The 26,482-nt window shown below is 42.9% G+C and overlaps 1 protein-coding gene and 1 long non-coding RNA gene across 2 annotated transcripts; both read left to right on the top strand.

Annotated features, from left to right (window-relative positions):
- Window positions 1-12,298: 12,298 nt before the first annotated feature.
- On the top strand, window positions 12,299-23,091 carry chrm3b (cholinergic receptor, muscarinic 3b). Its single transcript, XM_030341058.1, has 5 exons — window positions 12,299-12,575; window positions 17,163-17,335; window positions 19,916-20,211; window positions 20,453-21,222; window positions 21,324-23,091. The coding sequence occupies exons 1-5, from the start codon at window positions 12,521-12,523 to the stop codon at window positions 21,785-21,787; spliced, it is 1,758 nt and encodes a 585-aa protein (XP_030196918.1). The 5' UTR covers window positions 12,299-12,520; the 3' UTR covers window positions 21,788-23,091.
- LOC115531673 (uncharacterized) lies at window positions 13,489-15,086 on the top strand. The gene is made up of 3 exons (XR_003973913.1): window positions 13,489-13,618; window positions 14,450-14,823; window positions 14,972-15,086. It is a non-coding gene; the product is annotated as an uncharacterized LOC115531673 (long non-coding RNA).
- Window positions 23,092-26,482: the final 3,391 nt, after the last annotated feature.

The following is a 26,482-nucleotide window of genomic DNA, read 5'->3' as shown; positions in this document are numbered from 1 at the left end:
TATGGTCTCTTTCTACAAACACTTGTAGAGCAGGCCTACACATTTTTTGTAATTAATCTCTTCCAAATTTAGACTCAGTCTGAGCTACATCTGAGAAACATCTCTAGCTGCCAAAGCCGACTGTTTAGTCTCTCTCTCTCTCTCTCTCTCTCTCTCTCTCTCTCTCTCTCTCTCTCTCTCTCTCTCTCTCTCTCTCTCTCTCTCTCTCTCTCTCTCTCTCTCTCTCTCTCTCTCTCTCTCTCTCTCTCTCCAGTAAGGGAGACTGGAGAGCTTTGACTTGTGCAGTGGCAATGGCTAAACTAGAAGAGGGAACGTTATCTTTACAGGGCCCAAGATAAGAGCAGTTGTACATTTGCACGAGATGGTTCAGGTAGGCTGGTGAAACTCTGACATTTTGAGCTACAAAGAAGTTAAAATGAGTTTTCTGCAAATTTCCATTAACCAGAATCGTAGTGATACGAGGGAATCGTGTGAGAAACCTACGACGGAGTATTAGGGTCCCACATGAAGAAAAAAAATACTTTTGCCGTGACGAGATTAAAGTCGACACGTCGACTAGTAAATTAACATGTCTGTTCAGGTCCTCCTCCTGAACAGACAAATTTTTCCGCACAACCTTTTCAGCGTCACACTAATCACCACACTGTGGCTCTGCGCTTAAACAGCGAGGATCTCTTTATTGTTAAACCCGATTCTGAAATACAATTTCACCAAATTATCCACACAAGCCATTGGATTCAGTGCAGGCCCCTTGGAGCGGTTGTTATCTCTCCCAACTAATTTCAATCCTCGACATTTCGAGTTTAATATCGAGTTTAAAGTCGACAAATCGAGATTAAAGTCAACATAATATTTCAACTTTATTCTCGACATTTCAAATTTAATCTCAACATGTCAAGATTAGAGTCGACAAGACATTTCAACTTTATTCCCGACATTTCGAGTTTAATGTCGACATGTTGACTTTAAAGTCGACGTGTCGACTTTAATCTCGTCACGGCAAAAATATTTTTTTTCTTCATGTGTGGCCCTAATACTCCGTTGTAGAAACCCGCTGAGAGAAACATGTGAGAGTGCCGTAAAAACAAAAGATATTATTCTGAAAGTCGGCAAGAAACATAGATGCTTGCTTCCCCCGAAAATGAGCTCAACGTAAGCGGTGCCTTGGGGCGGCCATTTTGACCATTAATAAGTCAAAGAATTTCTAGTACAACTCTCAAATAAGTTTCAGCATGGCCCTTTCATGAATTTTCTTAGTTAAAAAATGTTCGAATAATATCGGAAAACAAGGTTATAAGCAATTTCATGACTTGATCCGCAGGCCTTGCATCTACTGCAGGGATCATAGACATGATCTCCGCTGTGGATGCAAAGGCTGCAGTTAGAGGTAGGTTTACAATGTTTCTACACAAATAAAACCATCTAAATGGATGAGGGCTATATGTGAGAACACGACAGTTTGCCTATCGTCCTTTCACTCCTGGAAAGAAATAGTGATTTGAATGTGCCTCCGGAGTGTGAACAAAACACTGTAGGCCAACCGTGCACTAGGCCACTGCATTGGAACTGTAATCAATAAAGGCATCAGGATATCGACCGTTCACTTCCAACACGACACTGTCTTTAGGCCTAAAGAACAGACGTTATAATTGAATATCTTTCCTCTTTCCTCCCCGCTCTTTACTTCCAACAACCGCTCCCCTTTAAATGTCTGTCTGTGATTGGTGCGACGATATCATAGAATCATGCTCCATTTAAGGTTGTCATCTTAATTTGATCACAATCCAAATCATATCTATAACCTTTACAACTGTGTGGCTGATGGCTGGTTTGGGTGTTCTCACCTGGCTGAGTCTGATTGAACTCTGGGGCTGGCTGAGACTGCACACTTGTTGCACATTGAGTATTCAGTGTTCAACAGGTTAAACCAGCCAGCTCCACACACACTCAGGGGGAGATCTCCTTCATGGAAACATGGAGCGACAGGCCACATATCATTACCTGCAATCATCCATAACACCACCACCCTACATCCTTATGTCTGGAGGAGCCCAATGGAAGTCACCTAGGTGGAGTGTGGCAGCAAGCTAGGGGTCGTGTAGCATAGACCTTGCTACATAGAAATATTGTTGAAAACGCTTAAGATGTCAAATGTGTGGAGAGTGTGACATAGAATATTTCAATGTAATTGTCAACCCACTTAAATGTATTATTTTATATGTATACACATTATCTTACATGTTTACAGACACACCCATTCAAATTTAGACTATTCACCTTTTGAATAAAAAAATGCACAAGATCACCATGGGGATAAATATATAAGCGTTGGGCTTGCGCTACGTTCTTCAATTGGCGGTTAAAGGGGTCAAATTATGCTTTTCTTTCTGTTTCATTTGGGGGTACTACGAGAATAGGTGTACATGCCTTAATGTTAAAAATACACTTATTATTCTCCCACTCTTAATTTCTGCAGAACTACTTTCAGCCTTGGTCAAAAGTACCGGTACTTGTTTTAACTCCTGTAGCTTCAAGCTCCACCTACTTAAAAGCCCAGGCTGTTGGGATTGGTCTGCTTGCCCACTCTGTTGTGATTGGTCAAACGCTTTGCGCATTTGTCTACAATATCACACCCCTGAGAGCGAGCAGCTGTAAACATTGCAGGTATCAATGCCTCGGTTCAGCCGTGCCTGTTTGAGCCCTAGTCCGATAAGCGATCGCAAATCGAGGCCAACCAATCTGTTTGAATTGACCCAAGAAAGAGCGGAGCAGGACGTTTCAGTGGTAAGTTATGTTGTAGCTACATTATATTTCAGATGTTATATCTTACTGTAAATGATGTAGCTCACATTAACAACGGTGTGTTCATTGAGTGACCGAAGTGTATATTTTATAACCTCTTATTTAGTTGCACTTGTGAAGGGGCCTATGATTTCCATGATGCAGAAATCGCAGACGGAATCACTGAATTTTGTAGTCAATGGAATCAACAGTTTTTCCATAATTTTGCTGAAATTTAAAATAGAAAAAAATATGAATCAAAAGTAGGCCTGATTATTATACTAACCTAAATGGTTTAACAATTGTAAAACACAGAGGAGTAGCCATAAATACATAATTCTGTTTTCCGATGGCGGTGCTATTGGATTACAATGGACTGTGATGATTAGTCATGGGGCTATGTTTAGCTTATAGCCTAATATAATATCATATAATTTTAGAAAAAAATGTTGGCCATTTATTTTCTCTCTGGGACCAAGCATCCAACGTAGAAGAGAGATTCCTTTTCAATGTTTCTGAATCTTTTTCCCACAGAATTTTATTGGTTATTGGTTTTAACAACATGGTCATTGTCATCCTTCCCCAGTTTCTGTGGTGATCACATCACCTACATTGATTTATAGAAAAAAACTATTTTTTACATCCACAAGAGGGAATTAATAATTAGTGTCTATACAAGCCGCCCGGGCAGGCCATATACAATGCTGCTCAGATGCTGAGAAGGCGCTTATTTTGTGGTTGAATTATAAAATAGACTAAGCAAGTTTATTCTCGTCTCCACAGCCCACTGGTAGGCTGTGCATGTGGCAGGCAGGTCGGTACCAGCAGGATGCACCCAACACACGTTCTGCTCAGACACAACGCCCCAGCACACAGAAGGTGCTCTTCCTCCTTGTTGCCACATCTTGTTGCAGTCTTTTATATAACAAATGATATAACACAACAAGGAAGAGATGCTACTATACAACACATACTACATAGAATAAGAAGCGTCCACTGTTATATTTAACACATACTACATAGCATATGTAGGATTAACTATAATTGTTATCAAATAGGACATAATAATAGTAGCAGATACTATAACACATGCTCCATAGCATAATACTTTACTAATTTGCTCATATAGCAGGGGCGTAGACATTGGGGAGGGGGGGGTGCAAGGGGGAACCTCCTCTCAATATGGCAACACCTGCATGGTTCCCCCTAATAAAAACATGAAAGAAGCAGAGACAAAGCGTCCCATTCCAAACACTGCCATAACGTATGTCATATTCTTAATGTATTCCTCAGCACTGGGTCTTTTTCTACTTCGAAAAAGGCCCACACACACTCCCACACATATTAAGACACACACTGACAAAGGAGAAGACATATTTGAAATCAATACAGAGCGCCTCAGAGCCTCGCTGCAGTAGATTCCATTCTATTTTGAATTGTCACCTGAATTTTGTGTTCTCCTTTACATAAATAGAGTAGGGCTGTCCATCGATTGGAACCAATAATAATGATTGCACAATTTGCTGTGATATATCAGTGACAAAACCAAGGCCCATATGTTAAGTTGAATTTCAAAAGCATCAAGGTCATTAAAACGAGAAATTTCTGACCAATGCTAATATTATTGATTGAAATATTGTGTTCCTTGCTGCAAGTGCCAGTTGAATTTCACAAAGGTCCACAATGCAAGAACAAGAAAAGTTTCTACTGAGATATCAGACTGTTGAAACTTATTCACTCGTACTCCAACCTAAACGACAGAATAGGTTGTTGGTCAATATGAGCCAAAACAAACCATATGAGCCCTCGCTGGTACAGTTCCAATTATCAAAGAAACCAGCAAGATTTAAGTCAAGTTTCTGTCAGACAAATCAACATGGATGGATTTAATTCATCTTATTCTCAGTTGTAAAAGCAATGATATATTAAGAAGCATTAAAATGTGTTAAGACAACATCCTAGCGAGAAATGTCAATTTTATTTTCACACTCTACGCTAAGAGTTTTCTTTCTTCTCCATGGTGGTTGAATGGAATTTGCTAGCCCTGAAACGACGCAGCTTCATGTTTGAATCAATCTCTTCTGTTATGTTAGCATCTGTTATGGTTTGTGTTCTATTTTCCGGATAACTGAGGATATTCTTTAATTAAAAACATAGATTTTGAGTGACCCAGGCCGGGCATTTACTGTTAATCTTTGGGACGTACTTATCTGACGTGTCTTTTTGGGGCAACGCCAAAGTTAATGTTGGCTTGCTTCGTACACATTTAAGACAAGACAATCAGGACAAAGAAAAGAGAACAATCAATAAAGTGAAAGGCAGGCGGAAAAGATTTTGTAAAGACTACAAAAGTTCTCAACATGGGGTGAATGATAGGAGAGTGAGATAGAGACGTCTGGTCTTTTTTAATATGAATCAGGGCATTAAGGTCTACTATTATTCTCAATCTTGGGGCTCTAGTCCTACAGGGAAGGGATTCACAAAGTTCATCAAATTTTGAAGCGCATTGAAAAGAAAAGGCATTGAAATAAACCCGTCAACATTCATTGGAAAGGGATGGAGGTTATTCTTTCTTCAAACCTGAACTGGAAATTGTTGTACTTTTGGAAGATGTGCATCTCGGCAACCTCGCCTTTTTCCCCCAGAGGCACTTGGAACTTCTCCATCAGTTTGGCAATGTCATTCCCCCCCAGCTCAGAGTCACTTGTTGCATCAAGTGTGTCTACGTCAAAAGCAGCCCAATCTTTATGCTCTTTATGCTCAAGCACACTTTGCTCAGACAAACTGAATAATATCTGTTGTATTTATCGCACTCTCACTTGTGTCACTCAGTTTCTCACGCGACTCCTTTGTATCACAATTCTTAGTGATAGTGCTAGTGCTTGTGCTAGTCTTAGTTAATAGAAGTTCCATGCTTACAAAGTATTTCAATTGCAACTCGACCAAAGTTTTCCCGGTGGTAAACTCGCCTTTGTTTTTTCGACTCCGAACAACATTAGCTGAGAACAGCTCCTCCCCCTCTGAATATAATAGTAATCATCTTCCGTGGCATACAGTTCATGTACACGAAGATCCGCCCTCTGCTGGGTTTTGGCCCGTCTATTCCGGCATTGCTACGCCATGTGTGACAGGGCCTAAGATCAAAATGTTCTGTAATGTATCTACATGAGTGAATAGTGAGAATCACAAGCGGTGCCTGAAAGGTTATCCAGATTAAATGTATTATTTTAAGTTATTACATTTACGGGAACAAGGTTGGAACTCTGTCGAATCACCTGGCCAAAGTGTTCAGGGTTACTTGAGGGTAGAGACAGGTCCAAAACACACATAAACACATGCACACACGCACAAACGCACGCACAGACACACACACACACGCACACACACACACACACACACACACACACACACACACACACACACCATTCTCCGTTTCCGTTTAGGTTTCGGCTGAGATCGGTTGCAGACCCCCTGGAGTGGAGTGGTGTGATGATTCTGGTTTTAATTAGTATAGCCTGTATTAGTGATGTGATCTATTCTTTACAGGCTATGCTAATCTATACCAGAAACAACAATGCAATGGGAGCCTTGGCAGTCATATTCTATCTGTAAAGTCTGTATGCAATTTCAGTGTTTCTGTTTTTCACATGTATTTAATATGGTTAAAAATGTCCCGATGGCCAAAGGAAAACCCGGCCCACCATTTCATTGTGTACTTGTGGCCTGCAGGTTGCCCCACTTTAAATCTACTGCCACCCTCTCTTTTATCAAAGCTACTTACAAGTGTGACTGTGACTAATCAAAGGAAGCGATCACAATTGAAGAGCTACAAAGAGTCATAATTCTGCTGCATCGTATATATATAAGATAACTACAACTTAAGAGAGTGTGTGTACACCATAGGAATCAGAATATAAGTACAATTTAAGAGTGTGTGTCTGCCATAGAAATCAGGCATACAAGTTCTGCTGTCATAGCAACCCAGGACAGTATCACTCCAGCAGGTGGATGGGCAGCACTATTCAGCACGTTAGCATGGACAGAGACCAGCTGTCTTTCAGAACCACTGTGGGGGACAGTAAGAAGCCCTGTGGTGGACAGTCATAAGGTCTATCTGTCGTTGACACACAGTCATGTGGTCGACAGTCATAATGCCTGTCTGTGGTGGAACGTCATGAGGCGGACAGTCATAAGCCCTGTCTGTGGTGGCCCGTCATGTGGTTGACAGTCATGAGGCCTGTCTGTGGTGGACAATAAAGAAGCCCTGTGATGGACAGTCATGAGGCCTGTCTGTGGTCATAAGGCCTGTCTGGTGGACAGATGAGAAAGAGGCCTCTCTGTGGTGGATAGTCATGAGGCCTCTCTGTGGTGGACAATCATGTGGTGGACAGTCATGGGGCCTGTGGTTGACAGTCATGAGGTGTGTCTGTGGTGGACAGTCGTGAGGTGTGTCTGTAGTTGACAGTCATGAGGAGTGTCTGTGGTGGACAGTCATGAGGTGTGTCTGTGGTGGACAGTCATGAGGTGTGTCTGTGGTTGACAGTCATGAGCTGTGTCTGTGTTTGACAGTCATGAGGTGTGTCTGTGTTTGACAGTCATGAGGTGTGTCTGTGGTGGACAGTCATGAGGTGTGTCTGTGGTTGACAGTCATGAGCTGTGTCTGTGTTTGACAGTCATGAGGTGTGTCTGTGTTTGACAGTCATGAGGTGTGTCTGTGTTTGACAGTCATGAGGTGTGTCTGTGGTTGACAGTCATGAGGTGTGTCTGCGGTTGACAGTCATGAGGTGTGTCTGTGGTGGACAGTCATGAGGTGTGTATCTGGTGGACAGTCATGAGGTGTGTCTGTGGTTGACAGTCATGAGCTGTGTCTGTGTTTGACAGTCATGAGGTGTGTCTGTGTTTGACAGTCATGAGGTGTGTCTGTGGTGGACAGTCATGAGGTGTGTCTGTGGTTGACAGTCATGAGCTGTGTCTGTGTTTGACAGTCATGAGGTGTGTCTGTGTTTGACAGTCATGAGGTGTGTCTGTGGTGGACAGTCATGAGGTGTGTCTGTGGTTGACAGTCATGAGCTGTGTCTGTGTTTGACAGTCATGAGGTGTGTCTGTGGTTGACAGTCATGAGGTGTGTCTGCGGTTGACAGTCATGAGGTGTGTCTGTGGTGGACAGTCATGAGGTGTGTATCTGGTGGACAGTCATGAGGTGTGTCTGTGGTTGACAGTCATGAGCTGTGTCTGTGTTTGACAGTCATGAGGTGTGTCTGTGTTTGACAGTCATGAGGTGTGTCTGTGGTGGACAGTCATGAGGTGTGTCTGTGGTTGACAGTCATGAGCTGTGTCTGTGTTTGACAGTCATGAGGTGTGTCTGTGTTTGACAGTCATGAGGTGTGTCTGTGGTGGACAGTCATGAGGTGTGTCTGTGGTTGACAGTCATGAGCTGTGTCTGTGTTTGACAGTCATGAGGTGTGTCTGTGGTTGACAGTCATGAGGTGTGTCTGCGGTTGACAGTCATGAGGTGTGTCTGTGGTGGACAGTCATGAGGTGTGTCTGCGGTTGACAGTCATGAGGTGTGTCTGTGGTGGACAGTCATGAGGTGTGTCTGTGGTTGACAGTCATGAGGTGTGTCTGTGGTTGACAGTCATGAGGTGTGTCTGCGGTTGACAGTCATGAGGTGTGTCTGTGGTGGACAGTCATGAGGTGTGTATCTGGTGGACAGTCATGAGGTGTGTCTGTGGTTGAAAGTCATGAGCTGTGTCTGTGTTTGACAGTCATGAGGTGTGTCTGTGTTTGACAGTCATGAGGTGTGTCTGTGGTGGACAGTCATGAGGTGTGTCTGTGGTTGACAGTCATGAGCTGTGTCTGTGTTTGACAGTCATGAGGTGTGTCTGTGTTTGACAGTCATGAGGTGTGTCTGTGGTGGACAGTCATGAGGTGTGTCTGTGGTTGACAGTCATGAGCTGTGTCTGTGTTTGACAGTCATGAGGTGTGTCTGTGGTTGACAGTCATGAGGTGTGTCTGCGGTTGACAGTCATGAGGTGTGTCTGTGGTGGACAGTCATGAGGTGTGTCTGCGGTTGACAGTCATGAGGTGTGTCTGTGGTGGACAGTCATGAGGTGTGTCTGTGGTTGACAGTCATGAGGTGTGTCTGTGGTTGACAGTCATGAGGTGTTTCTTTGGGTCTGGACAAGGTCCAGCAGCAGCAGCAGGGTGTTAGAGCTCATTAGAGACGCTTCAAAGGACACTTCCGATCTGAGTGGTGAAACCATCGTAATGGCAAAACATCTGTTACCAATGTAATTGATCAAATGTCTTCCTTGTACTGAATCTGCATGAGACCACTGCTACCAATTTAAACATTGACATTGTAGCACTTTTGTCTTTACACATATCATATCTTCCCTTCAGCATAAGTGCAGTGAGGAAGTGATTTGGACAAATTATATTGTGAACTGAAGCCAGGAGAGACGTTAGGAATGTTTGATCACCAAGACTTGCATTGTGTTTTAAGAGCAGCATGTCCAAGGAGGGGAGGTTGGGTAGAGTCAGAGGTCTGCAGAGGACTAACCATTACTGTTCCCTACAGACGTGGACTAAGCCAAGCCCAGGACGGCCGCCAGACCTGCCACCGCCAGGGGAAGCCGGTTCCGCCAGCCTGCTGGGTCAGACCAGCATGTCCACAACTTTGTTCACTTTTGATTGAATTAACCTTTTTGTTTTAAGAGTCTGTCACGGCGGCTCTCTCTGAAGCGCCCGTGGCCCGTTCTGCTGGGGTTCCCCACGCCACCAAGGTGAGCGGTTTGAGGAGAATTGAGGTGACAGCCACTCTGAGGGGAGAACCAGAGCTTACGGGTAGCCCTAAACAATGAATTTGGTTTTCTTCCCTAACAAATTATGTTCACCAACTATACAAAATAGGTACAACTTCGGTTTTTTCAATGTACATAAGGGATAAAAGCACCCGTTATCACGCTATGTCATGCTGATGCTCACGAAAATGTATCTATTGATTCGTGTCCCAGAGCACAATTGTTCAACTTTTTTCGTGATACACAGAACGAAATGTAAAACCATGCAACTGAATGGGAGCGTTTCTCTGACATTTTTCATGCTAAGCAGAACAACATTTTACTTTATAACTTTTCCGGGAATTTTTTCGACTTCAGAAGGGGGGGGGGGGGGGGGGGGGGGCTGGGGGGAAGTGGCAGTGTGCCCTCTAGTTATGGATATGTCAAATCAGCAATCCGATTATTCTGATTTCTGCAGCAGACCTCAAGAACTGAAAATAAGCACATCCCTTAAACCCAGTCTTCCAACATAATGTAGTATTACTACATTGGTCGACAGCTGAAAACATAATTGTTTTCGGCTCTAAACATTTTATTTTGGCCTATTTTCAATGGCCACATCACGTGACTGTCAAGGTTGCTATTGTGGATGCTATGGACCCCTCCAATTAACATATATATACATATGCCCTTGTTAACCTATGGCCATTATTTCTTTCTCTGTAACATGCATGCATATATCCTGTAAAGTGTAATCAAAGTAAAAATGCATGGGTTACATTTCTGGAGTACGAGTGAAAAAAGTGGACAATCGTGCTCTGGGTGATGATTTAATAGATGCATTTTCCTGAGCATGAGCACAAAATTGTGTGATACCGGGTTGGATAAATGATCACAGTGAATCAAGGAGACCTCACATTTAGCCTGCAAATTACCTAATAAATACATTTCTTTTCTGAAATTGTGTTGACCATAACATGTTATAGCAGACTAGCTGAACCTGGGTCATAACATGAAATAGCAGACTAGCTAAACTTGGGTAATAACATGTAACAGCAGACTAGCTAAACCTGGGTAATAACATGGTATAGCAGGCTGGCTAAACCTGGGTAATAACATAGTATAGCAGGCTGACTAAACCTGGGTAATAACATGCAATAGCATACTAGCTATACCTTTGTAATAACATGATATGGCAGACTAAACCTTGGTAATAAGTAAGGGATAATGTAAAGAACGCCGGTCATTATCGGGAAAATAAGCCCAGACAGGGCGAACCGGACACCGACGCGAAGCGGAGATGTCTCGCTTCGCCCTGAAGGGGCTTATTTTAGATCTATACTATAGATCTATCTGTTCTATACATTATCCTGTTTATTACACTTACCAAAACGAAAAATAACTTCTGCTATAACATAGTCTGGATCCCAGAACATTTGTTCCCTAGAAAATAAAAAAAAGACAGACTCATATGTCATATACAACATATTGAGATCACACTGAGTTGAGTCAGAGGACCCGAAGAAGGTTCTCATGGTTACAGAACTCCTCCAAGAGGGGTTCACAGACACCTCCGGAACCCCCCCTTGCCGGCCCCCACTCAGCCCGCCTCTAATGTACACATGGTCCTCTGTGTGCTCTGGGGGTTGCAACAGCTTGGACTCAGGTAGGAAGTGTCCTGGAGAGTGTCTCTCTCTGCCGACTGTCCTCAGCAGAACCGTTCACCTCGACCCCTGAGAGACAGGCCTGACTGTAGGGAGGAAACAAACTCACAGAGTCCAAAGCACAGCTAGAGAGCACACCATGTCACCTTAATCTGGAGTGAGAATTGTAAAATGTTGTGTCTGTGTGTGTGTGTGTGTGCGCGCATTGGGTGCGCGTGTGTGGTCATGATAAAAAAAATTATAAAGCAAAAGTCTCTAAAGGTGAACATGTAGCGAGACAGACACTCTTCATTCACTAAGAGGGTTAGAGACACCTTTGATTCACAGACTCCAGCCACATTCTGATGACAATCAGAGTTCAACCATGTCAGTAATCACTCAGGATTAAGATTTTGTAGACACGTCTAGCTTTCAGTTGAATTTATTCCATAGTCATGACTCATATATGTGTTAAACGTGTTAATAAAAGTTATACATTTATATTTTTCAACAGTTTCCAAGGAAAAACTCAAAATGTAAATGTATGTTTTCTGAAAAACCTTTAAAGCCAAGCAAGTCTCAATAGAAGGACTAACCAACAATTTTCTTCCTCTGAGGAAGTTTGAACATCTACATGCTTATATTAGCAAAGAATGATGGTACACTGTGTTGATATAGTTGGTCACCTTGGCTCATGCACATGAGTGGAGGTTGGCTACTCTGGTCCGGCATATTTATCAAGCTCTGCAGGAGTATGAGCTAAACCATGGACTTTAAAACATGCATCACATTATGACACCTGCCTCCGGAAAACCCGGCTTTTTGCTACTGGAATGGTGGTGGCTGAGATGAAGTCAACAACATGAAGAACCTCCTAAGTTCTCCTCATTCATCGAGTCTTACTATTGTTTCCTGACAGGATATAGAGAATGATCTAATAACTATCTCTGATGTTTGGTCATCTTAGATGGATGCTTCTTGTCTGCACTCCGCTTCTATGTCCATATCTGTCTCTGTTAAAACCACTCCATCTGTTTGAATCTCTCTTAGCTGGCTATGCCTTTTCCTGCTTTTGTCCGGATATTTCTGGGAGAGGCCATGGAGTGTTTGTCAGTGTATAATCGCAATCTCCATTTTATTCAAACTGAATAAAATAACTTTAAGTTGTGCTTTTTCATCCTTATCCTTAATAAAACTGTGTGGAATCTGTTCCAGATTTTCGGTATCTTAGTAATGTACGTGTTGTTTTGAGCTTGATACTATTTCTTGGACTCTTTCCTGTAGATCTGCCCCAGACTATGAGCGCTGGTGGCCATGACCTTCAATACTTCCGTTTACCACGGCCTCTTCCTCAGTAACCACTCTCTAGGTAAGTAAGGGGAAACTTATCTTGATGGAAACAATAAAAAATATAGTTGCATGCAACCATGATGGGGTCAAACAGTATGACGAGTATGGTGGTGGCCTAAAGAAAGCATGGTGGTAAACATAGAGGTCATGCCTTGTCTCACGTGATATGTTGGTTGAGGTTTGACTTGAACCACCGACCCCCTGGTCAAGAGGACAACGCAATACCACTACACAAAATGGATATGTAGACTTTATACTGCAGATTAGACTATATTTTGAGGAATAGAAGTCTTCAGTTCACAGAGGTATGGTGAGCTTGGTCGGTATGGTAATACGGCATTGGTATGCCTTAAAAACTGGTTTACCGTAAGTAAACATATAAAAACAATCACAAACCATGTTTCTAAAACATACTGTAGACGTTTGCGAAATTACTTAAAGCGGTGTATTCCGCTGTAAGGCCCAGCCTGCGTTGGAGAGAGGCCACGGTTCAAAACGGCAACTTCAAACTAGGGATGCACCAAATATTCGGCCACCGAACATGTTCGGCCGAAAATGGCCCAAAACATAATGTTCGGTTTCGGCCGAAGGAGTAAAAAGGCCGAACATAATACGCTGAACATTTCTATTTATTTATAAAAATAAATAAATAAAAGTTTTTCTCATTCATTCAAAAGGTACATTGTTCTTAAATTCTTGCTATAATGTCTGCTGGAATGTTAGAAAACGTTCAGTATTAAATAAATATTTTGTATCAAATTTGTTTTTTTTTGTTTTTTTTAGAAAAGCGAGACAAAAAAGTTTATAAAGGACATTTAATAGGCCTATCTCACAAAAATCGGAAATGACGTCACACCGGGTAAACATTCTTCCGGCGTAGTCATTTTTGTATTGCCGTCAATGCAAAAATGGATCGTTTCTTCGCCACTTCCCTGGTGGGTATTCCCAAATTGCGATTCGAAGATGTGCAGAAGATTGTGGAGACACACTCAGCAACACCACAGCCCAGGCTGACAAAGGGGTACAAGTTTTTTGTGGAGGAGTTTGTACACAATAATCAAGGTAAGTTGTCTAAGGTGTTTTGTTGTCAGTACTCAATGGCCGCCTTGCTCATTCATGTTTTGTGATGACAAGCAAACCATATACGATCCATATAAATCGTCAGAAATATTGTCTGTGTGTGAAATGATCATATTTGTTACGTGTAGACTATATTATGAATATAATTAACCATGGTGGCTATGAAGTCTCCGTGTGTAGCGTTAGCATTTTAGCATTCGTTTAGCCAAGGATAGGTTCAGCTAGTTATTTGCTGACCAGTTTTCTTCCGATCAGCGACATATTATTAACATTATGTATATGCTAAGTGTCAAATATAGTTGATGGAAAGGTGGTAGTGAGAGGTAGATGCAACCGCTCGATGAGGAGCCCCACATACTACAGGTTTCTGCTGAGTTAGGGCCCGTTGGCCCAAGTCTGTTAGTTTTGATAGTCTGTCTGGAATAACAACTGCAGTTGCAGTTTTCCTCTTCTTGTGAAGTTCAGATCATTTTCATTGTTCTTTCTTACAAACAGTAGCGTGCTTAAGACTTGGCCCACCTAGCTTGCTGCAATGTTGTGGCTGTACAGAGTAGACCTATGTATTTTTCTTCCTCTTCATTAAGGCACAAGCCGTAAATAAAGGAAATGTGTTGAGTGCATTAAAAGGACCAACATCTGGGCTAGTTCATGTTATAACATTGCTAAAACAACAGATGTAATGGTGGCCCAAGAGTTTTGCACGGAACTGTACATGGCTTTTCTGCGGTTGCAGGCTCCTTGCCAGTTTCCAATGGCCTTATATCAAGGTCCTACCTACTAAGTTCAGTAACTCAATTCTTATGGTGTTCACAGATCACCCTGGAGGCTGTTGGACAACTGGGTCTCTCAGAGCTGTAGCTGTGCTGCGGGAAAAGGCTTCTGTAGCCATATAACCGCTCTGCTGTTCCAGACAGCGCATTATGTGCAGCTGGGCCTTGATGTGGTTCCACCTTCCCTGGCCTGTACCAGTCAACCACAGATGTGGCATCGACCTCGAACCCACGTGTGCTGTTGTGTCCTCTGTTCAAATCATACACTTCAGTATTTGTCTAGAGTATATGAGCATTTCCTGTATTGTTGTTCGCCTCAGGGAATCTACCCAGAGGCTGTGAGTGACCTGGTGGTGAAGAAACCCAAGTCGGTGGGGAAGACTGGAGTCAAGTCCACACTCTACAGAGCGTATGCTGGTAAGACATTTGTTTTGCAATTTGCACTCTGTTAAACTTGCTCATTATGAAAAGATGCATATTAGAATACATCTGTTATCACTACAATATAAAAAAAAACAGTCACATTTTTATTTGACGTTTCGCCCTTTGATGTCCCACATCCTAGAGGGAATATCCAGCTTGGAGTTGGTACCATCTCAGCTGTGCTGACCTGGAAGATGTCAGCAATGACCTGTTCTTTAAGGCCAGTTGCTACTCTACAACAGTAGATGAAAAACTCATCAATGACTGGAATCTTCCTTGAAGGGCGTGGTGTTGGAATCGCCTCTTGTCCAATCCTCTGTGCTTTGCTCCAATAAAGAATATATTGTGTTGAGGGGCAAAACAGACTCCCAAAACACTTGAAACACTTCTTGAGATGGAAACCGAGTATAATATGTCATGGTCTGATCAGACACACAAAACCTGTTGAGGACAGTTTGTGGCCCCATGGACATTTCTTGCAGCCTTGCCTCCAGCTCAGCAATATACTCCAGGGCATCATCCAGTGCACCTACAAAAAAAGAAGACAAATCAGTCTTCATTACCATTCATTCGTATTCACCCTTTCTTTTTATTGTATTGTTATTCTGTATACTTAAGTTTATTTATATTTCTTATTATTAAATTTATTTGTACTGTTTTCTGTTTTTCTTTTTTATGTATTAACTATAGGTTGAGTGTTGTACATAGAGTAAAAACCAAAGTAAAATTCCTCGTTTGTTCGCAAACCTGGCCAATAAAGCTGAATCTGAATTAATATGCAACCCCAGTTTAACAGTACGTCTGATGTTGATTGAATTTTTTAACGTTAACCATGCCATGTTTGGCAAAATTATACAATAGCCCAACAAGTGTTGAACACAAATAACAGACATAACAGCTAGTTAGCACACATCTACTTACCGGCAGGGGGGCGTGTCGCGTAGTCATGTTCCCCGGTACCTCTCCGGTCCGTTTGTGTTTTGTCCTCTCCTTCAGCTTTTCGAGCTGACACCCGTTTATACACGTGTGTTTTTTTCGGGGCTGTGGTGTAGCGGTTCCAGTCAAAACGACTAGGAACAGCTCCAGTATTCAGCGTAGCACTCCCGTCGTCATAATCAGCCGCTGAGAAATGCCGACTACAGACCAGTGTACTCCCCTTCTGAATTACGAAATTAACTCCTTCATTCCGTCTGATCGCCACTGCTGTATTGGGTATTATTTGGGAAGTCGTGGAAATGTAAATACGGTTGTTTTTGTTTTGAATTGGCGCATAGAGGTACACAACAGAAGCTTTTGTTTTTTGACCGCGCCATTGTCAAATATCATGGACTACGCGACCGGAAGTCACTTTACCCGGTGAAGGCAAAATCGAACGCCGAACCAGGAAGTTGTGAGATAGGCCTATTGTTTGATTTATGCAATGGTGAAAAACTAAAGCAAAATGAATGAAAAACATTATAAGACACATTCGGTATTCGGTTTCGGCCTTCGGCCAACGTTTCAGTATATTCGGTTTCGGTTTCGGCCAAGAATTTTCATTTCGGTGCATCCCTACTTCAAACAAAGTTTTATTTTCAGATAAAGGCTTGAAATTTGGCATGGGTACACTATGGAATCAGTCCTTTGTAGCAACAGCCGAGCCTACGTGTTTTTGACGCAACATTATACTTGTTTAAACATCAGAGATATGCATACATTTCACTGTCAAATGTTAATCAAACTGGCATTTTTGGGCTTATGCTTTGAATGTAACACCATATAGTCTCACCGTCATCTGATACATTGGTCAAGTTGTGGTCACCTCATTAAGTCTTAATGATTTGACCATATGGGTTGCTCCTTGAAAGTTGTTCAGTATGACGAATGGTGTATACAAAGTTTCATACATCTTGCAATTTCCTAATGGAAATGGCAGACTTTTGAGTATGTTGCACTTCAAGTGCTTATTATAGCGCTGCCTATGGTTAATTCTGGCCCATCATTTGCATCCCTAACTAATTGTACGTGTTCTACAAGCCTGCAAATTTATACAATACTATACAATAATACAATACAAAGGAATACAATAGGGTTCCTATGATTTTCGTAGGACCCCTAAATATGGTGTGATAAAAACAACACTTTGTTGGCTAGTGAAGTCAGAAGATTGTTTTCTATAGGTCTATAACTCGGAGCATCCCGATATAAAAAGCGGTCTATTAGCTTAGTGCTAGATCCGCCACAATACAATACATGCCTACATATGCTACATTTGATTTTCCATGTAATTATTATTTGATTTCATTTAATGTATTATATTATGTATTTGAACATTTGTTATATTCCAATTCCAGGAGAGTCCTCCCATGAGTCATCCGAGGTACTCAACATTTCCCGTGGATGGGAACAGAGTAACGGCAGCTCTACTCTGGGCCAGGGAGGGGACTCGAACCACTCCCGGGTCAACCAGACGCCAACATATGGGGCTGCAGAGTACGGCACCCTAGGGGGGCACACTGTCCTGCAGGTACCCACCGCTAACCATAGCTCTTAGCCTCCTATTCTAGGGCTTCTGTCCTGCAGGTACCCACCGCTTACCGTAGCAGTTAGCCTCCTATTCTATTGGTTCTGTCCTGCAGGTACCCACCGCTTACCGTAGCAGTTAGCCTCCTATTCTATTGGTTCTGTCCTGCAGGTCATCATCATCATCATCGCCTTTTACCCCTACTGGGGCTTAGGCCGTCAACAAGGGTTCTCCAAGCATCCCGGTCCTGCGATAACTTCTCCAGCTGTCCCCACGTGTAGCCCATCCGCTTGGTGTCTGCCTCCACCTCTCTGCGCCAGCAACTTCTTGGTCGTCCTCTCGTCATTTTTCCTTGGGGGTTCCACTTCAAAGATTGCTTTGTTACATTTGAGGCAGGTTTGCGGAGAGTATGTCCTATCCATCTCCAACGTCTTTTGATGATCTCTTCCTCAGCAGGTCGCTGGTTGGTTCTTTTCCACAGATCTTTGTTACTGATGATGTCGGGCCAGTGGATACGGAGTATTTGTCTAAGGCAGTTATTGATGAAGGTTTGGATTTTGTTTATGGTGCGCACAGTGGTTAAAATCTTGCTCTACCCCCTGTGGATGCTTAAACCAAGGCGAGCTGAGTTGGTTGCGATGGTGTTGGTCTTATCCTGCATCTGCTGTTGGGTATGGGAGAGAAGGGCCAGGTCATCTGCAAAATCAAGGTCGTCTAGCTGTGTCCACATCGTCCACTGTATGCCATTTCTCTTATCTTCTGTGGATTGCTTCATTACCCAATCTATCGCCAGAAGGAAGAGAAATGGTGACATCAGGCATCCCTGCCTTACTCCTGTGTGTACTTGGAAGGCGTCCGTGAGTTGCCCTCTGTGGATCACCCTGCGGACCATCCCTCCGTAGGACTTTTGGTGAACTTCTCTGGAACTCCATGATGTCTGAGCAGCTTCCAGAGTGCTTTTCTATCTAAGCTGTCAAAGGCCTTCTCATAATCAATAAAGTTCACATACAGAGGTGAGTTCCACTCCAGTGACTGCTCTAGGATGATGCGCAGGGTTGCAATCTGATCTATACATGATCTATCCTTGCGGAAGCCAGCCTGTTGGTCTCTGAGCTGGAGATCAACACCATCTATCATCCTGTCCAATATGATTCTGTAGAAAATTTTACTTGGGATGGATAGCAGTGTAACACCTCTGTAGTTTGCACATTTACTTAAGTCACCTTTCTTCGGTATCTTGGTGAGGTGTCCCTCCTGCCATTCCGTTGGGATGTACTCCTCTTCCCAGATCTTCTTGAAGAGAGGTTGTAGGATCTCTTCCATGGTCTGCGAGTCGGCTTTCATTGCCTCTGCTGGGATACCATCGGGACTTGGGGTCTTGTTGTTCCTAAGCTTCTTTATGGCCTCGCGGATCTCTTCCTTTGTGGGTGCATTACAGTTTATTGGTAGATCTTTGTCTGCTTGTTGGATGTCTGGTGGGTCCTTTGGGGTTGGTCTGTTGAGCAGCTCCTCAAAATATTCCTTCCATCTTCTTTTCTGTCCTTCCTCTCCAGGGATAGGCTTCCGCTCTTTATCTTTTACAGGTCTTTCTGATTTACTAAACTTTCCTGCAAGCTTTTTGGTGGTGGCATACAGGTCTCTCCAGTTTCTGTGCTTGACTGCCTCTTCTACCTCTCTAGCTAGGGTGTCTATGTATTTTTTCTTGTCGGTTTTGATGCTTTTCTTTACTCTCTTGTTTGCTTCCGAGTACTCTTTTTGTGCTCTTGCTTTTTCTGCCCTGGTGCGGCTGTTATTCATTGCTGCCTTCTTTATTTTCCTCTCCTCAACCTTTGCCAGTGACTCTGTCGATATCCACTCTTTGTTGTGATATTTCCGTGGTCCAAGTGTTTCCTTACATGTTGTGATCACTGCTTCTTTCACCGCCTTCCATGTTTCATCGATGTTTGTGTCTTTTTCGGTCAGTTCTTGTAATGCTTGATGTCCTGCAGGTACCCACCGCTTACCGTAGCAGTTATCCTCCTATTCTATTGGTTCTGTCCTGCAGGTACCCACCGCTTACCGTAGCAGTTAGCCTCCTATTCTATTGGTTCTGTCCTGCAGGTACGCACCGCTTACCGTAGCAGTTAGCCTCCTATTCTAGGGCTTCTGTCCTGCAGGTACCCAACGCTTACCATAGCTTTGCTGTTAGCCTCCTCTTCTAGTGGTTCTGTCCTGCAGGAACCCACCGCTAACCATAGCTGTGCTGTTTGCCACTCTATTCTAGTGGTTTGGCCTTCTATGTCTTGCTCTGTCAAATAACAGACAGAGTTTGACAAGTAAGTCTGAGAGCTTCCTCGTTACTACCAGTGGAACAAAATATGGAGAGAAGACTGCTGTGACACTTTCATCATCTTCCACTAACCCCAGCAAAACATTAATCATTTGTTAACTCTGTTGCTAGGCTAATATGTCTAAGCAGCACCGAAAACCCATCTCCGGTACTTTGTCCTCCTCACGAGATCTTGTTATTCTGTTGTCAGCAGCATATAAAAAAAAAAAGCATCCACTGCTGTTCCACAAATGAGATGTATCCCTCTCCTCCAGGTGATCGTCATCGTCTTCCTCACAGGCTGCCTGTCACTGGTCACCGTTATCGGGAACATCCTGGTTTTGGTTTCCTTTAAGATCAACAAGGCCTTGAAGACGGTGAACAACTACTACCTGCTGAGTTTGGCGTTCGCCGACCTGACCATCGGCACGCTGTCCATGAACCTGTACACCACCTACATAATCATGGACCAGTGGGCCCTGGGGCCGGTGGTCTGTGACCTGTGGCTGGCCATCGACTATGTGGCCAGTAATGCCTCGGTCATGAACCTGCTGGTCATCAGCTTTGACAGGTGCACACATTTTCCTCCCTGTTCTCTTTGGATTTACTTGCACGTAAACATGATCCATCGTACTTTAACGCTATTTGACTATTTGTTTAGGTAGAAAACAATATTGCGAGTATATTAAACTGTGCCAGTAAAGAGGTTCCTGTCAGAGGAAACAATCACTAACCTTTAAGGAAATCTCCTTAAGAAGGACAGTACACGCCAATTTAGTACACAAGCCTTGTCTTAATCTTCTTCATCTCAGGTTCTTTTCAGTGACCAGGCCACTGACCTACCGGGCCAAGAGGACCACCAAGCGCGCCATGATCATGATCGGGTTAGCCTGGTCCATCTCCTTCATCCTCTGGGCTCCAGCCATCTTGTTCTGGCAGTACCTCGTCGGGGAGCGTACTGTCCTGCCCAACCAGTGCTACATCCAGTTCCTCAAAGAGCCCATCATCACGTTCTGCACGGCCATCGCAGCCTTCTACCTGCCTGTGACCATCATGTCCGTCCTCTTCTGGAAGATATACCAGGAAACTGAGAACCGAGCAAAGAATCTTGCAGTCCTCGGTGGGTCTGGTTCAGGCATGAGCCAGCCCCAAGCAGACGACAGCGCCCGTGGCTCTGGTCAGATGAGCGGGCGCAGTGGGCAGCATGAGTCCTCAGACTCTCTCAATCAGATAAACAACATTCAGCACTGCAGCGGCAATGAGCTGAGCCAGCAGGCTGCTGCCGGGAAACGCAAGTATGCCGGAAAGAGCCACAGGAGCAGATTAAACTTTTGGTTCTCATTAATGCTGTCTTCTTGTCAGTCCTCAAAGAGGTCTAGTACCACAACGACTGTTGGTGAGACCGAGGGCAGCAGCAGTGAGGGCTGTAACAACGAAGACAACAAGACAGACTCGGAAGAGGAGGAAGCAAAGGGAAACACTGAAGCTGTTTACTCCGTGGCTGCAGATGTTTTTTTGCAAGGCTCAGGAGATGATGGGGGCCAAGGACGGACAGAAGAGGGACCATCGGGACCATCCAAAGGTTGAACATCATAGTAATATGAATCAAAATTAAATTTTGCATGAGAATCTATTTATTTAATTGAGCAAATTATATTTCCTTCTCTGTCTCTCTCTCTCTAGACGGAGATAACTATGGACAGCCAAGGGAAGTGAAAGAAAAATCGAATGCTGAATATCCACCAGGTATCGGTATGAAAGAAGCCACAAATGCAAAGCAACTTGTCTCCAAGCCAAAGACGCAGTTCGTCAAGCGCAAGAGTGATAAGAAGGTGAACGAGAAGAAAGCGGCTCAGACGCTGAGTGCCATCCTGTTTGCCTTCATCATCACCTGGACTCCGTACAACATCATGGTGCTGGTCAACACCTTCTGCCAGGACTGCATCCCTGAGACTCTGTGGGCCCTGGGCTACTGGCTGTGCTACGTCAACAGCACCGTCAACCCCATGTGTTACGCCCTGTGTAACAAGGAGTTCCGCAACACCTTCCGCGACATCCTGATGTGCCAGTGGAGTAAAAGTCAGAAGAACAAGCTTCAGTTTCAGCAGAGACAAGCGGTCGGATTCCGTAAGAACGATCCAATTTAACGGTTCTGTTGTTTGTTATTCGGTTAAACTGAGGAGGCGCGCTATGGCTTGTACCACTCAGCCAATGGTAACTTTGATCAAACTTTGAGATGTATCGGTGCAGACTTAAAGGTGCTGTAGGTAAGGCTTCTATTTCAGTGTAATATGACATTTTAGAAATGGCCTAGCCATTTTAGTGATCTTTGAGAGTTTCTGTTTTGAGTTGCATCTGTATGAACCTCAGCTAATTTCTGACCAATTAGGGTATCTCTTACCTGATTGGTTTGGGGAAGGCATCTGGCCTGTCAATCACAGGTGTGAAAGATAACACTTCTCAATGGCGTAGTAACGTAGGAAGGGATGAGAAGAAAGGGTGGGGACATTTTGGTTCTTTGGTTTCTTGTTTTTAAATCTTGCTCTCTCTTGAGAACTCTCAAATCGTACCCACAGCACCTTTGATTTAGCATGCTGGCTTCAATTTGAAGACAAGAAAGTTCTGCTCTTTGGCCTTTCTTGAGAAAACCAAATCGCAAGTCGTTGATAGGGGGAAAGAGCTCATGCTTCAGCACAGATAACACCATTTACACATATACTCCATTTACACATGGTATGTGTGTACATGTATAATCTGTGTGTAGTTATGTGATTTATAGCATAATAACACAGTATTAATTCCAATGCTACACTCCACCTAGGGACTTTGGCTAAACTCCTCCAAACAAAGGAAGCAGGCTGGTGGTGTTGAAGGTTCAATGTAGAAAAGTTGCACAAATGATACATGAAGATATGGTGCGTTCCAGAGCCCATCCAAACCAGTGGGACGTGGGACTTATCCTACCTCCAACTAAGAAAAGTGACCTGGAATGCCTGTCGAAGTGGAACATCCCACCGTCGAAGTGGAACCTCCTACTATTGAACTGGGGGGTGACTTCACAAAGTAGGAGCTAGTACAGTTCAGGTAGGATAAGTCCCACATCCCATTGCTTTGGATGGGCTCTGGAACGCACCAATAGTGCTCCATGTTGATGTAGGATATCTCCCAGAGTGTCTGTGGAGATGGCTGGTTTAACCCTTTGCACACTGATTACTCAACGTGCAACAGCTTTGCAGCCTCAGTCAGCCCCAAGTCCAATCAGGCTCGTCCAGGTGAGGCTGCTTCAATCAGCCATCATCCACACACACTCCACTAAAATATGTTCCACATATATAACAAGGATTATACGTAACATATGTTACCCAGGTAACGTGTATTACCCATATAAAATATTACACAGATAACTCATACTGCCTATAAAACACTTATAACACATCACACATGTTACATAAATACCCCATATAAGCCATATTTATGGAAGTAAATCTGTGCCATCGGATTTTGAAAATAAAAAGCCATTGAATTCTAAGCACTGAATATTTATGCACTGAATATTTATGCATTGAAATAACGCATCTGGATTTTTTGCCTCTGAATATAACTCTTTAAAAAATACAAAATCAAATATTCAACGCTATTCAACTTAAATATTTTTAACGTCCCCAAATTCAACATGCCAAAGTCACCTGCAAAATTCAATGTGCGAAATTCAGTGTTAACATCCGGGGACCCAAGGAAGAGCAATCCATCCTAGATGCCATCGCGGTCAGGCAAGGAGAACGGGAATAAGAGCGTCACTCGCTGGTCTCTTTCTTTCTTGATATAAACGTTAATTCTAAACAGCATTTTACACAGCAGCCTATAATAGGAAATGCTTAAGGGTAAATCAACGTCATTAAACACTGACTGTAGCCTTTTTTGGGAGAGAAGCAACCGTGGTGGACCTTACTAAACGCCCTATTATTGTATCGGTCTGTTAAATACCTTTATAATTAAAATAAAAATGTATTTATTAAGCACATTAAATATCAAGGTGTGTGTGTGTGTGTGGGGGTCGTATCTTTTATTTATGTTTTTGTTATAATGTACACCGTTTTTGTTTTTTCACTGCAGTATGAAATAAACGATGAACTAATGCCTGTAAGTGAAGTGTGTGTGTGATTGCAGTGACTTGGCTGGATTTACATGCAGCGTAAGGGTAATTGTAGTGGGTTAAGGAGCCCAATTTATTAGGGCATCCGCACCAACCTCGGGCAATCCGATATCCCTTTGCCTCCGTTTGGTGTGATGCTTGGTAGTGGTGGATTTAATGATTTGTTTGATTCAGTTTGCGTGATTCAGTTCGCCAAGAGGAGTCGATCGCGAATCGTTCGTTCGTTTGTTCGTTTAGTCGAGTTTCCGGTAGCACTAACTCCACTGAGTCTGACTGACTCAGCTGAGAACCGTGCAATTGCGTGCATTCCATGATGCGATTTACTGCTACCGGAAACCAGGCTGAACGAACAAACGATTCACGAATGACTCCTCCCAGCTCAGTCGAGTTTCCGGTGAATCGATTCATCGTGAACTCGACTGAACTGGGAGGAATCGTTCACGAATCATTAAATCCACCACTACTAGCCAATGACTGTTAAGCCCGCGGAGTCTCAACCTTTATGCGCATGCTCGTCTCTTCTTCTTATTTATTTTTATTCTGGATTTCTGTAGCAGAAGCAGCGCCCCTTATGGGCCTGGAATGTGTACTATAGCGTTTCTACAGATCTACCCGGTTTCGCTTGACTCCGTCTTTACGGAGATACTCCGAAACCGGATAGATCGAAACCGTAACGGTTTCGCCCATTTCGGCTTGGTGTGGACGGGGCCTAAGTTGGCCGCCTGTGATGACGTTCTAGACGCCGCCGTAAGACATTAGTGTTCTGTGTGTAACACCCGCTCGCTATCCTTGCTTGACTGCGATCTAGCATCTAGGATCGATTGCTCTTCCTTGGGTCCCCCAATGTTAACGCTGGATTAAATAAAAACTTTATGTTGAATTTGGGGAAGCTGAAAATATTTAAGTTTAATTTTTTAACGTTGAATATTTGATTTAGAATTTTTTAACATTAAAAAATAAAGCTGAAAATTACTTCAAATGAATTCAGAGGCAAATAATCCAGAGTTTACTTCAATGCATAAATATTCAGTGCTTAGAATTCAATGGCTTTTTATTTTCAAAATCCGATGGCACATATTTACTTCCATATATATTCCCCATAACAGAGACATAAAGACACAGGAGAACACACGCATGAAACTAGACATGAGGTGAATATTGTAAATAGATGCATTGGCATTTTTATTAGCAGACGTGAGAAAAGTACAAATGTATTCTGCATGCTGAAAATGCTAGAAAGTCTTATCTTAACCTCAGAGAAATGTTATAGATTTCCTAATTTGTATTTAGATATATATTTAAATTGCATACAGCACGATCAGAAAAGTGATTTTTGTTAGCATGTCTAAAATGACTCTTTGAGATTCACCTGTATATGGGAAGAATTAATGTTTGTTTGATGTTTCTACCAATCATAAAATAAATAACCCGTTAATAATTATAATTACTCTTTGTATTGCTTAGAAGGAAATATTGTCAAATGTTAAACCCAGGCTTTCCCGATAAATCTCAACCTGCCCTTCATTTTGAATTAAAGGGAAGACTTGTTTGCCATCAAGACATCACTTGTGACTAGTGTGGGACATCTGATTCAGGTCATGTTACGAGTTGCTTTTTTCCAAACCGTCGGAGTCTAATGGATAAATGTGTTGTGTTGTTGTCAATAAATGTTGTGGTTACTTTTCAATAGAAGTATCTCCTGATGAAACTGGTTCCCAAAGTTTAACCAGGTGTGTTAGTGCTGAAGAGAACATTGGAGATGAGGATTTGATATGTCCCTGAAACCATATCCACATATTGTTAAAGCACTATAGTGCTGACAGTGTTTTTTGGCCCATTATTTTCTGAATGCCTGTGTGTCCACGTCACGTGACCGTCAAGTTACTGTCTGCAAAAACAAACAAGATGGCTGACATTTATTTTATTCTAAATGGAAATGCAATATTTTGATATAGATTTGGCATTAAAATGTGTTTTTACAACATTTCTTGTAAGAAATGTGCATTTCATTGTCATAATCTTCATTCACTGATTTTATATGACATCAAGTTGTTATTACTCCTTATTACACAGCTCTTCTTAATGTCGTGGAACGCTCCGTTCCATTGCATGGGCCCTTCACAACTCCCGGGAGTGAATTATTTTTTGATAATTCACCGTTGCTCAGCATATAATGACAGATTTTTTGCCGTCTTTCATATCACTCCGCAAGTAGTCAGGTAATTTATCAACCCCAGCGTACTCGGTTGTAGCGACGTCAACTTCTTTAGCGGACTATTTCTCTGCTGATCAACAACACGAATGCTGGTAGCAAATAAATTGTAAAAAGACACACCATGTGAAGTTATTATTTCGTTTTGACAAGTAGCCGTATAATAAGCGGGATAATGTGTAGAACGTCCTAGGTCATTATCGAATAATAAGCCCCTTCAGGGCGAAGCAAGACACCTCTGCTTCGTGTCGGTGTCCTGTTCGACCTGTCGGGGCTTATTTTCCCAATAATGACTAATGTTCTATACATTATCCCTTACTTATTACACGGATCTTCTCAATGCAGTGGAACGCTCCGTTCACTTGCATGGGCCCTTCACAACTTCTGGCGGTGAATTATATTTGATAATTCATCGTTGCTAAGTATAATTGACCACTGTCAAGAAAAGTGGATTTTTTACCGTCTTTCGTATTACTC

The sequence above is a fragment of the Gadus morhua genome, chromosome 18 (genome assembly GCF_902167405.1).
Source record: "Gadus morhua chromosome 18, gadMor3.0, whole genome shotgun sequence".
NCBI lineage: Eukaryota > Metazoa > Chordata > Actinopteri > Gadiformes > Gadidae > Gadus > Gadus morhua.
The sequence above is the reverse complement of the archived record's forward strand: the minus strand, read 5'-3'. Positions and strand labels throughout refer to the sequence as shown.

Coding starts and splice junctions, on each gene's coding strand:
- chrm3b (XM_030341058.1), top strand. CDS start 12,521: ATGACCTTCAATACTTCCGTTTACCACGGCCTCTTCCTCAGTAACCAC. Junction 12,576..17,162: donor CCTCAGTAACCACTCTCTAG/GTAAGTAAGGGG, acceptor TTCCAATTCCAG/GAGAGTCCTCCCATGAGTCA. Junction 17,336..19,915: donor GGGGGCACACTGTCCTGCAG/GTACCCACCGCT, acceptor CCTCTCCTCCAG/GTGATCGTCATCGTCTTCCT.